The 13,177-nt window shown below is 39.9% G+C and overlaps 1 protein-coding gene across 1 annotated transcript; it reads right to left on the reverse strand.

The window, feature by feature from the left end:
- Positions 1–1,778: 1,778 nt before the first annotated feature.
- Positions 1,779–11,410, reverse strand: Smp_105180 (putative pre-mRNA-splicing factor CWC25). Its single transcript, XM_018795388.1, has 6 exons — positions 11,333–11,410; positions 2,899–2,945; positions 2,741–2,850; positions 2,614–2,695; positions 2,497–2,566; positions 1,779–2,454 (listed from the first exon to the last, which is right to left on the reverse strand). Exons 1-6 carry the CDS (start codon positions 11,348–11,350, stop codon positions 1,810–1,812), a joined length of 972 nt encoding a protein of 323 aa, XP_018649705.1. The 5' UTR covers positions 11,351–11,410; the 3' UTR covers positions 1,779–1,809.
- Between the last annotated feature and the right edge of the window lie 1,767 nt (positions 11,411–13,177).

Consider the following 13,177-nt stretch of genomic DNA (forward strand, 5'->3'; position numbering starts at 1 on the left):
CCAGCCATCTCAACTGATGAAGTTTCACTACTTCATATATCGATTTCCCATCCTTACCTAGTACCCGTTTCCTAACAACTGCATTACTTACCCGGTGGTCCCAGGATATACGAGCAATGCGTCGAAGACACCTATGATCGAACACTAGTAGCCTACGAATATCCTCTACTCTTATCGGCCATGTTTCACTGTCATAAATTAGGACGGAACGGACTGCTGCACAGTAAACCCGTCCTTTTGTTGCTAGACGGATATCTCGTCTACGCCATAAATGACGCAAGTTGGCGAAAGCTAGACTAGCCCTCTGTATCCGTGCTGAGATTTCGTCACACACCAGACCACAAGGGCTGATGAGACTCCCAAGATAAATGAAGCGGTCAACACGCTCAACTACTTCACTCTTTATCATTAGTTCAGGTGTCGATGCAACCCAATCCTGAAGTAACATTTTGTAGGTAGGTGATCCGTGCTCCAGAAAAGATAACAGTGATGCAGGACAGACCACCAAAATAAAGATGGGCCACACAAATGAGATTATAAGATTATAAAGAGATAGTGGAATTAAGTAAGGTGAGTATAATCAACGACAATGAATGAATTAAAGTAAATGAACGACATTAGTAAATGCTAAAATAAACAGTTCAACAGAGAAATACAACTGGAAAACATCGTCCTAGCTAAAGACGTTTATTTCACTTTAATGAAGAATGCAAAATAAAACTACAACGGAATCGTAATTGACTTTTATCCCCTACTAGGAAGCGGTGATGGATATTCCGCCACAGCTCTCATACTCCGTGACCATATCATAAATTGATCACCTTTCCGTCTTTTCCACCATGTCCCAGCGTCGATAGATAAAAACAATAAAGGAGTTATTAGGATGATGTTCATTGCATATGTATCGAGATACACTTAAACACAATGTGCTTTATAAACGACAGAGATATAAAAAAATAATCAGTATTGTGAATTAGATACTTGACATCACCCTATATTGCCTGAAAGATAGTTCAAAATTACAGAGGTGACATTTACGTACGAAAAAATTAGGAATTCTTCAGAACTAAAGTACCTCAATCTTCTGACCAATCGAAACACGAAAAAAATTGAAGAATGAAATGAAATTCTATTATTTCAATGGTTTTTCATCATATATCATCAACTTAGATAAGTAAATTTACTATAAATATACTTATTTACCATCTTAGTGATTCAAGACGAATTCAATTTGGCATTGCCCTCAAAGTCCTGGTACAGCTGAGGGCGGGGAAAGTCCTCTTGACATACTTTCACATAGCCACGCGTACAGACATTGCTAGGGAAGTCCTATTCACTGCCTTTTCGCGGCGGGGTTGTCTACGAAATTGAAAGGCCGAAAAGTAAGTGTCCGGTGCTTTAACCAGGATAGTGGATGTGGAGGATCCACCTAATGAGGTTAGAAAACCCTGATTTCAAACCAATGATGAACACTGGCTCCAGGATCCTAAGAGAACAAATAGAGAATGCTTATGTGTATAACATAAAATAAATAATTTGGCATTAAGACACACTGGGAGATGTAGCACTCGATATTAGATCATTCAGTTAATAGTAAACTTAATGAGAGACATACGTTAACTTGGTGGGTTGATTTGATTCGTAACAAATTAACCAGGAGGGATGAATGTTATTGACATAACTGCGTAAGAGGTTTAAGTCGGGTAGGGAAGTAAAACTCTTTATCAGAACGGCAAATTACATTTATACAATTTGTAAAAGGAACGTTTTTTTTATTTACAATATAGTCAGAAAACTAAAACATCTCATTTAACGTTTGATAAAATTATCATGAAGCTCCCCTCTCTGACGATTACTAGCCTTGCGATGAATACCTTCTTCTAATGTAGTCATATCAACATGTTTGTTTTTTAAATGACTAATAAATGATGGTCCATGCGAAAATTTCGAAGCTAATTCTTTTTCTTCTTCATTCTTTTTTATTGTATAATGAGTAGTGGAACGATGTAAACGTTCTTTTTCATGTTCTTTTGCATCCGAAATCATTTGAGCTCGTTTAGCTTCAATTTCTTCTTTAGATAACTTTTGTTGATTTGATGATGATTTATGATGGTTGGATCTTTCTGAACTGGATAACATTGGTTGATTACGTTCTGAATAATGTTTTCGGTTTACATTTGAATACTTTTGATTTGAACGTGCATGTTCCTGATCATAAGAACTTGAAGATTGTTTTTGAATAGTAGAAGATGATTCCTTATTATATTTATCTATAGATTTCTGTGAGTTAGCCTCTTCCAATTCATTAGATTGATGAATAATTTTAATGAACTTATTCAGTAATTCATCATCTGAACTAGCTTCATCTGATTCATCGGAACTTTTATGCCGACGTTTATGTTTTGAATGTTTTTTACTTTTACGTTTTTCTTTGCGTAATTTCTGCTCTGTTAGCTATTAAAGAAAATAATTATCAAATGATAGAATAAATCTTACAAGTCTTCGAAGTTTCCTAACTTTAGCTGTATTCTGTAGAAGTTCCATTCGTTTTTCTGCTTCTCTTTGCCTATTAATTAAATGAGTAGGATATCTCAATATAATTTCAATAGTTACTTCATAATTGTCAGAGGATCTTCACGAAACTTAGCTTCCATATCAAATCTAGCAAGTCGCTGAGCAGGTGATTCTTCATATTCTAAATGGATTGAAAAATTCAATTGTTTTTTTTTGTTTCTTTTACCTTTACCAATTTCTTGAATTTGGTTTAAGCTTTGAACTTGTTTCCCTAACAAAAATGCTTCAGGATCATCTTTTGGCTTCTCGTACATCCATGAATTCTCATTTGTACTCCTAGTAATGGGGAAAAAAGATGAATTTTATTTAGATGTACAAGTTTACTTTTTTTCTGCTAGAAGAGCAGCAATTTTCATACGTTCTTCAGGAGCCTGAAACAATATTAGAAGCCAAATAGATTATATCGCTAAAATAACTTATGGTTAAATCATACAAATATTATACACTGAAAAATGTAAGTTTGCATAAGCCAACTGAGCTTTCATAACCTGTTTTGAGATTTCATTAGATGATAACCTACAAGAGCTGACGAGACTTTTGAAATACGTGAAGCAGTGCACGCACTCAAATGCTTCGCTATACATCATTTGTTTAGTCATTGACATAGATCAGTCTTAAGCCACCAAATGCCCTGGTACGGCCAAGAGTGGGGAGAGTCCACTCACCCTCTCGAAATGCTTTCAAATGGCCACACGTATACAGCCTCTGACGGGGAAGTCCTACTCACTGCCTTCTCGCACCGCGGGTGTTGTTTACGAAATTGAGAGGACGAGAAGCGAAGGTCCGGTGCTTAAACCAGGTCAGTGGATAAGCAAGGTTAACCTAGTGGGGTTGAAAAACCATAGTCTCAAACCAATAGTGCAAATAGACTCCGGGATCCTGAGGGAACAAATGGCGTGTAAACCCATTCCTGGCCACTGTTTATGATGGGGCCGCATCTCTTATCGTCGCTTTACTACCTTGTGGATTTTTCGTGGTTTGTTCATCTGATTTCAGTTTGATTGAATGATGAAGTTAATAAGATAAACATGCTACCAATCCCGTATACAATTATCGATTTAATTTGCGTTAGAGTATAACGGAGTAAGTCAAACACGAGAATGAATTTTGGATACGTATACTTCACACACTTACTGATCACGACTCCGTTTGAGCAAGTGTGACTCAATATTTATGACTAGACAAAAGTAACCTAAAGACATGATGAATGAGGTAACCGATACATATATATACGCTCATATAGAAATAGTCAGGGTTAATAAGCGGAAAATTGACAAGGTCAAAATGTGACTCAAAAATAAATAAATTGGTCTATCCGGAAGCTAGCGTTACCCATGTGGGTTTAACATGGTGCTAGACACTACAGATTAGACCTCTGGGTCAAAGGCTAGAGGATTGGACCCCTAAGAAACCACCTGTTTGTGTTTGAGCACCTGGAGGGTATCCCAGTTCCCAAGCAAGATGAGTATTAACTACGTTGTGTGGGGCATATATATTCTGTTGCGTTTTTGCATAAATATCTATGTTTAAATAAGTAAATAAATTTAAGTGGATAAGCGAACCTTCTAGTTAAAGATCAACCCCTGAAGGACTAGACAAAGATAATATATCTAAAAGAATTCCCATGACAAAGTTAACGGGAAATAGGAAAGTCGGTAGCGCCGACGAACACCATTTGAAGTTGATGGTTCGTCACAACCTGTTAGTGGGATATAGATTGGATTAAGCATGTTTTATGCATGATGGTGTTGCTGCGCGCTGATTGGTTAATTTTTAAACCGACCAGCCCGGGCATATTATTGCAGAAAAATCTAGAAGCTTCTTATGTATATACTATAAATATATGAACGTTATTCAAACTAGTGATTGCTGTTCACTTCCCATTGTTATTTTTGAATACAGTTTCGTTCCTGTTCAACGTGTTCTGATTTGGGGTCTTGTCGGGTGTCATCGTATAAGAATACTAAGCAATAGGAGTAGCTGGGTCATTTATTAGCAAAAATACAATTATAACACAACCATTGACTCGACCATCAGTGTTCGAATAGAAAAATCCAACGACGTTTATGCTGCTCTTTGAAACGCCTTTCTATGATTAACACTGCTATAGTAGATTTTCATCAACTGAACCGAATGCTGCTCTCATGTCGAGAAATGCCACTACTGTGAGGTGAGTCAGTCAGTCAGCTACAACGTAGGACCAGGCACATATATGCATCGGTCCAAGTTGCCATACCTCGTTAGCACAACAAGACGACCACCAGATTCATAGAAATAGTTAATTTAGTGGTGGTAGTATATAAAGAAAGGTTGTATATAAGGATATAATATAGGAAGGATGAACGTTATGAAGCAATTTTAATCTCAAGGTTTAAGGGAAGATAAAGAGTGTATACACCTACGCCATTGTGATCGATTCTGAGCCATGTCACCTAGAGTCTCTAACCATTAGTTACGATAGTCACGCGGACCCCAACCAGGTAGTCTGCATCTGCCAACATGGCTCAGACTAGAAGTTAGTGACTTCAAACACTGATGCCATGTTTTGGTTTGGCCGCCCCTAACTCTCTTCCAACCATCCCCAACACTAGTCATCATAGCGCATCGTGGTAAACGGTGTTCAGGCATACGTAACACATGGCCCAACCATCTCAGTCGATGAAGATTCATGACATCATCAACTGATTTACCATCGTTCCCTAATACCCTGCGTCTAACCTCACTATTACCTACCCGGTTATCCCAGCAGATGCGAGCAATATTTCTAAGGCATCTGTGGTCAAATACTAGTAACCTACGAGTATCTTCTACTCTTAATGGCCATGTTTCACAGCCGTAAAGTAGAACAGAGCGAACTGCTGCGCAGTATACTCGTCCCTTAATTGATAGACGGATATCTCGTCTTCGCCATATGTGACGTAAGTTGGCAAAAGCCCAACGAGCTTTTTGAATCCGTGCTGAGATTTCGTCAGACACCAACCCATAAGGGCTGATCAGACTTCCAAGATAAGTGAAGTCCACGCGTTCGACTTCTTCACTCCCTATCCTTAGTTCGGGTGTTGACGCAGGCCAGTCCTGGAGTAACAATTTACATTTGGATGGGGAGAAACGCATCCCAAACATCCTGGCATTATTACTGAGTTCCAACAGAAGACTCTGCATTTTGCCAGCGTCTTCACCAAACAGGACTATATCATCTGCGTATTCTAAGTCGATTAGTGGTCCCCCTGGTAGGAGATCAATTCCTGTAAATTCAGTCGACGAGAGTGTTATTTCCAGCAACAGGTTTATAATGAAGTTAAACAAAAATGGGGATAGTGGACAGCCTTGACGGACACCACTTGAGGTTGCAAAATCATATGACAGTTCGCCATAAGCTCTCACTCGACTGGTAGTGTTCGAGTAAAGAGCCTTCACAAGGTTTATGTACTTCTCAGGTACACCTTTCGATGACAGACACTGCCACAGAACCTCTCGGTCTACGGAGTCAAATGCTGCTTTCAAGTCAAGAAAAACTATCATTGTCGGACGCCGATAAGCGTGTCTGTGCTCTAAAACTTGACGAATGGTGAATATGTGGTCGATACAGCCACGACCAGGTCTGAAGCCAGCCTGATTTTCTCGTGTTTGCAGTTCACGAGTCTTAGTTAGGCGCCTGATAATTATTGAGGCTAGTATTTTAGATACTATGTTAGTCAGACTAATCCCTCTATGGTTATCACAGGATGATTTTGGCCCCTTCTTATATATTGGGACAATCAGAGATTGTGACCAGTCGGATGGGATTACATCCGTCTCCCAGATTTTAGCCAGAATATTAGTCAACCTAATCGCTAAAATTGGACCACCATATTTAAAGACCTCTGGAACCAATCCATCAGGACCAGCTGCTCTTCCTCGTTTTAGATTACCTATAGCCTTTTGAACTTCAAGTAGGGTGGGGGGCCTACTTCAATGTTCCATTCAGGTTTTCTAGGAGTAGTGGGTAGTTGTTCAGTAGCTGAAGGCCAGCTAAACTGCTCCTTAAAGTGTTCCGCCCATCGTTCTAAACGTTTGGGTTGAGAGCAGATAAGGGTTCCGTCTTTTTCGGAGATTGTCTCACTTACACTTGACTTCTTAATTCCGGTTTCTTTTATTAGTCTGAATAGTTGCCTGGTGTTGCCTACAGCCGCTGCCTTTTCCATCTCTTTTGCTTTCGTTGCCCACCACTGCTCACGATCGTTCCTTAGACTTTTAGTTAACCTAGATCTAATTTCTTTACGCTCTTCGTCATGTTCAGAGCCTGATGGGATGAGTTTACGCGAATCCATCAGTGAAATAGACTTAGAAGAAATCCACTGGTTTTTTGGAGCCCTATGGTTTAAATGACTAATAGATGTTACTGCTGTTTCCACAGCTGTTCGTATGTCTTCCCAAGCAGCATCTGGGTCAGTCTTGTTTACAGAACTGCCTAGATGTGAACTCAGTTGTTTCTGGAATTCGCACTTGGCTTTCTCGTCCTCCAGTTCAATCCTAATGGGTCTTCTTAGTGTACTTTTCCTGCGTCCATTGAGGCGCAGACAAATGCGCGCTCGTATTAAAGCGTGATCAGAGTCTAAACAAGTATTCCAATACGAGCGACAATCTTCTATTGAGCCTCTCCAACGATGACTGATGACAATATGGTCTATTTGAGTCCATCGTTGGTTTGGTGCAGGTGGTCGCCATGTTAGACGATGTCTCTCCTTATGTTTAAAATTAGTGCTTGCTAGAAATAAACGATTGTCTGAGCATAGTTGCAACAGACGATCACCATTATCGGTTCGTTGAGCCGGAATACTAAAACACCCACCTAAATGTCTTTCTGTTTGATTTAAGCTGCCTACCTGGGCATTAAAGTCACCCGCTACGACTACTATGTCTGAGCGCTTAGCTTTCTGAAGAAGCTCAGAGAGTTTTCTGTAAAAGTCATCTTTTACTTCATCATGGCTGCAGTCAGTGGGAGCGTAGGCAGAAACGACGAAAAGGCAACGACGTGTGTCTCTATCCTTCCGAGTTCTTACGGAGCCATTTAGCCGGACAACACGCAGGCGACTGTTAACGGGGATCCATTCTAGTAGTGCCTGTTCTGCCCTTGTACTTAGTGCTATGCCTACACCTGTAAGTCCACGAGAACTAGCCATAGGGTCGCCAGATACACGGAGGGTGTATTTCGTTGGCTGTCCATTTTGGCGAGGTGAGGTCAAGTGCATGACCACACTGGGATCCTGTATGCGTGTTTCGGAGACACAGCATACATAAATGGTACGAGATTCTAGGGTTTTAGCTAAGGAGGCCTGTTGACCGATTTGGCATAGGGTACGTACGTTGAAGGCTCCAATGTGTAGTTTGGTGCGAGGTTTTAGTAGACCTGGGACAGCTTTTCGCGCACTAGAATCGTTGGCCATGGTGACACTTGAGGAAACCGAGAGAGGAAGTTTAGTGTTGAAAGTCAAGGTAGAAGGAATAGTAGGAATTGAAGAAGGAGATTGATTATGAATACAGTGGTCTTAAGTGCTGTTAGAGGTATGAGAGCAGTTATCACTTCCCGGTTGCCCACACCGTGGAAGGGTTCTTCTAGAGGTACCTGAAAAGGAAATTGGGTTAGAAGTGGTCTTAATGACCTGAGAGCGTGACCGCAGTGCCCAAGGGACAACTGCTTGAGGTCGGTCACACACGACCTTTTCGTGGGTAGTTTTTGTGTTAGCTCCGTTCTTCAAAAAAACCTTACCGCCGGAGACGGATATCCGTGGGATAAGGCAAGGTGTGCATTTCTAGGGTCGACCTTTTCTAACCCCACCCCTCCTTGTGGGAAGGCAGCATCGCTGTCAAGCTGGTTGTCTGGATGAAACACCTTACTGCTGTCACACCTCTGTACAGTCAACAGTACGACTTCGCCTTCGGACCTTGGGTTTGCTGCTTTTAGTCTCACCGCTCTTCAACCGACCTGTCTGGCATGGTAGGACCTCGAGGAACGATTGTTCCAGCCAGCATAGCTCGATTGCTTCATCACGATAGGCAAGCCCGACCACCACGTCAAGGTAGCAGCAACGGTCGGGACTGTAAGGTGATAATGAGTGTGTGCATGCTCCAGAACCTGAGAAAGGGTTGGTGTCTGATCAATACATCCACGTCCAGGCTTGAAACTAATCTGGTTATTTTGAGCCCAAAGCCACGAACCTTAATTAGGCGTCAGCTGATTATTGAGGTTAATATTTTAGATAAAATGTTAATTAAACCGATTTCTCTGTTTTATTTTTTTAAGATAATTTCTGTCCTTATTTATAGACTGAAGTGACCTGCGACTGAGACCGGTCAAGCGGGATTAAGTCCAGATCCAAGATTCAAGCTACTATCTTGGTCAATCTAGCTGCTAAAACTAGATTACGAATCCTACGCATCTCTGAGGCTGATTTTTCAGGGTTAATTGCTCTCTTTCTCTTTTCATGTTGGTTATAACCCTTTCAGTTTTGTTAAAAGTCGGGGAGCTTATGTCGATCTTTGATTCAGGATATTCGGGAATATCAAAGTAGCTTGGGACCAGTAGAACTATTAGAAGAAATTTTCCACTCATCATTGCAGCTTTTTTAATTAGTCATACGCAACGTAGAAACTGGGATCAGTCAGTCAGTTACAACGTAGGACCAGGCGCATATATGCATTGGTCCAAGTTTCCATTCCTCACTCGTTAGAACAACATGATGAACACCGGATTCATAGAAATAGTTAATTTAGTGGTGGTAGTATATAAAAGATAGGTTGTATATAAGGATATAGTATAGGAAGGATGAACGTTATGAAGCAATTTTAATCTCAAGGTTTAAGGGAAGATAAAGAGTGTATACACCTACGCCATTGTGATCGATTCTGAGCCATGTCACCTAGAGTCTCTAACCATTGGTTACGGTAGTCACGAGGACCCCAACCAAGTAGCCTGCATCTACCAACATGGCTCAGACTAGAAGTTAGTGACTTCAAACACTGATGCCATGTTTTGGTTTGGCCGCCCCTAACTCTCTTCCAACCATCCCCAACACTAGTCATCATAGCGCATCGTGGTAAACGGTGTTCAGGCATACGTAACACATGGCCCAACCATCTCAGTCGATGAAGATTCATGACCTCATCAACTGATTTACCATCGTTCCCTAATACCCTGCGTCTAACCTCACTATTACCTACCCGGTTATCCCAGCAGATGCGAGCAATATTTCTAAGGCATCTGTGGTCACATACTAGTAACCTACGAGTATCTTCTACTCTTAATGGCCATGTTTCACAGCCGTAAAGTAGAACAGAGCGAACTGCTGCGCAGTATATTCGTCCCTTAATTGATAGACGGATATCTCGTCTTCGCCATATGTGACGTAAGTTGGCAAAAGCCCAACGAGCTTTTTGAATCCGTGCTGAGATTTCGTCAGACACCAACCGATTAGGGGTGATCAGACTTGGGATATGTGTACATCGATTCGATTTTCTATACTTCATCAACACAGCAAGATGAAACAGTCGGAGCGAATTCAATTATTATTATTTATTTATTTAAACACATAAATATTGGTACAAGGAAGCACCAGATAAATATGCGCCCCACAAATCTCATCCGATTTGTGTGAGGGCTGTGATACTGCCCAGGTGCCCAGACTGAAGCAGGAGCGAATTCAATAGTAGAGATAGTAGTAGTATACGTATCACTAGAGAAGGTTATGCAACGAAATTTTAAATTAATGGAATGAAAAAAATTATAAGGATTTTAGAAACATAGGGTCTAAGGAAAGCTGAAGAGTGAATCTACCTGCGCGATTGTGAACAATTTTGAGCCATATCACATAAAGTCTCTCACCATTGGTTACGAAAATCACGTGGAACTTAACCAGGTAGTAGGCACCTACTATATAGCTCATTCCGACAGTCTGCTTCATTGTGCACAAGTGCTATCTTGGTTTTGCCGTCTCTAGCTCTCTTTCGACTTATTTTTACACCAGCCAAAGTCTTTTATCTTTATTATTTTCCGAGCCAGATGGGATGAGACTTCGTCTCAAACGCCCTGATACGGCCAAGGATGGGGAGGACCATAGATTGTGAACAAGATGATCTCGAGTGCTACTAAAGTTTTGTACGTGATTTTAACAGCCCGGTTACTTACATCGAAGATTACGCTCCTCCTTAGGATGACTGAAAAGAATGTCGGGCTATTAATGGATTGTAGACCTAGGAAAGTGACTGCACAGTCCAAGATACAATTACTCGACGCCAGTCACAAACAGTTTTTCAACAAAAAGCTGATGTGTCAACTCCACTTTAAAACTTCCTCGCCGGTGACAGGAATCCGTAGGGAAAAGTGAGGTGTGATTATTTATGAATGGCAGCATCACTGGATATGTTGAACATAAGAGAATAATACTTGGGTATAGAGTGCATTAAATGATTACTTTATTTAGGGTTTCTCAGAGGTAACCCTCATCCGAGAATGACCATGAATTCGCAAGCCTTAGTACATGACTAGTAGCATGTTTGAGAGATAACTGAAAATTTTCAGTTGCGTTCTGTGTCATATTAAATAAGCAATTCACCATTTCACACAGTGTTCTGGAACAATGGTTACTTTTTGCTCATTCGGTTATCTGTGATGACTGTTTCGATTTCAAGAAATTAATAACCTACTAAAATACTATCATATTCTCAAAGTTAATCGTTTTAAAAAATCACTGTACGTAACCTCAAAAATTAGATGACTTACAAGATCCTTCAAATTCATATTGCAAGTGGACTAAATAACCCGCTTTATCCGAATCAGGAGTAGGACCAGGATAAAAAACTGAAAAATAAGAATGACTAAAATATATACCTAAGAAAGTTATTTCCCAATATAAATATAGGCAACAACCCATAAGTAGATTAACTTATGTGCAAATTAACAATTTTCAGAACGACTTGAGAATAAAAGTGAATTAGACGAGAGGGAAATCATAGGATTTTAAGATGCAGATGGTGTGTATTGTTAAGTGTCTAGCACTACTTTTTGATTTTTTTAACTTCATGAACTTATTTCCAACCTCATCGAGGAGCAAGAACCTCCTTAGATGATGCAAAACAACTTCCTGAATTTATGGGTTCGTAAAGCAGTACGTCTGTCGTTAGTCTATTCCAGGCATGTTTGTATACGAGCATAACATATAGAAATGGGGTATGTGTACAGGCACGTAACATAATTCAATTAACTCAATCAATGATGGTTTAAGACCGAATTAGTCACTCCATTGACTGATCAACTACAAGGAGGCAAGGGCACAAGGATGTGAATTTGTAATTACTTGTTTGTATGCTACGTCCAGTAATTTTTTTGCCATAGGATATGACAGATTGTAATTTTGTGAGACATCCATGACTTTTCATATAGATAAATATATGTATCACATGTAACAGATGATGTAGGATCAAAAATTTGTTCACTCGACAAATACAGGTTCATATAGACGACTGAGTCAACTTTTTGGGAAATTTTGGGATATTATCACCTGGCCCCAAACGCAGTTGTGGTAAGACCCAACATATTTAAGATCTCACTGAAAATTCAAGTCACTTTTTTCCTTATACTTATCTTCTCAAGATTCTCCCATGCACACCAACTTGCACATATACATACAAGACGCGTAAAGCTGCAGACCCGTTAGTTACAGGAAAAAGTCAAAGGAATTTATCTCAAGCCTACATAAATTTCGGTCGACTGTAGGAGAAAATGGACTGGTGTATTGTATTGATTATTCAATTACTTTGCGTTGTATTTGTAAACTGTTAGGAATTGTATATCAGTTTTGATGGGCTAATAGCAAACAATACCATGGTGTTAAACATCGGAATAAACGTAATAATCAGAAAGTATCCCAAGATTAAACTAACTAGCAATTCACTAAAACAGTTGAAAGCTAGCAGGAAACTACATCTCGAACTTGAGATTTGCGCGACAACTTGGTAAATATAGGAGTAATGTTAATTAACATTACTCAGCTTAAGCTGAGTACGAATTCATCAAACATGTTAAGACCGAGGAGGAACAGGTAAAATTAAATCCAAAGTGGTGTAAAAAAATACCCGGAAAATCCCGCTTTTCGTCTGGTCAGGAACGGTAATTTTCCTAGTCCCGTACACATATATCTATACATTCAGTAGACTACAGTAGATGCCGGATAAAAAGCTTGAACAACAGGGCAACAAACTACGCAATAAATGTGAACTAAGAGTACTTTGTAAAAATTCGGTAATTAAACTCCTGTCTACCTTGCGACATGTTACGCAACTTCGGCAAAAACTCACAGTAGCACACAGTTTGAACTTTCTGGGGCTCGAAAAATATACAATATTTATGACACTCAAAGTTACAAAGCTTGATCTTTGCTTGGTAGACTAAACGAATCGCTTGTCCTCTGATATCTTAGAAAGAGTGTAAGAACAACGTTCTTGACGATGTTGAAATATGGCTTGCTCAATATTCTTTCTGAAAAAGAGGGATAAAACAACTCTAACATCAGATTCCAGATTCAGATCTATTTATTAGAGCATTGAGGACTGAAGGTGGACAACCTGC

This window comes from Schistosoma mansoni, chromosome 2, assembly GCF_000237925.1.
Source record: "Schistosoma mansoni strain Puerto Rico chromosome 2, complete genome".
NCBI classification, from domain to species: Eukaryota; Metazoa; Platyhelminthes; class Trematoda; order Strigeidida; family Schistosomatidae; genus Schistosoma; species Schistosoma mansoni.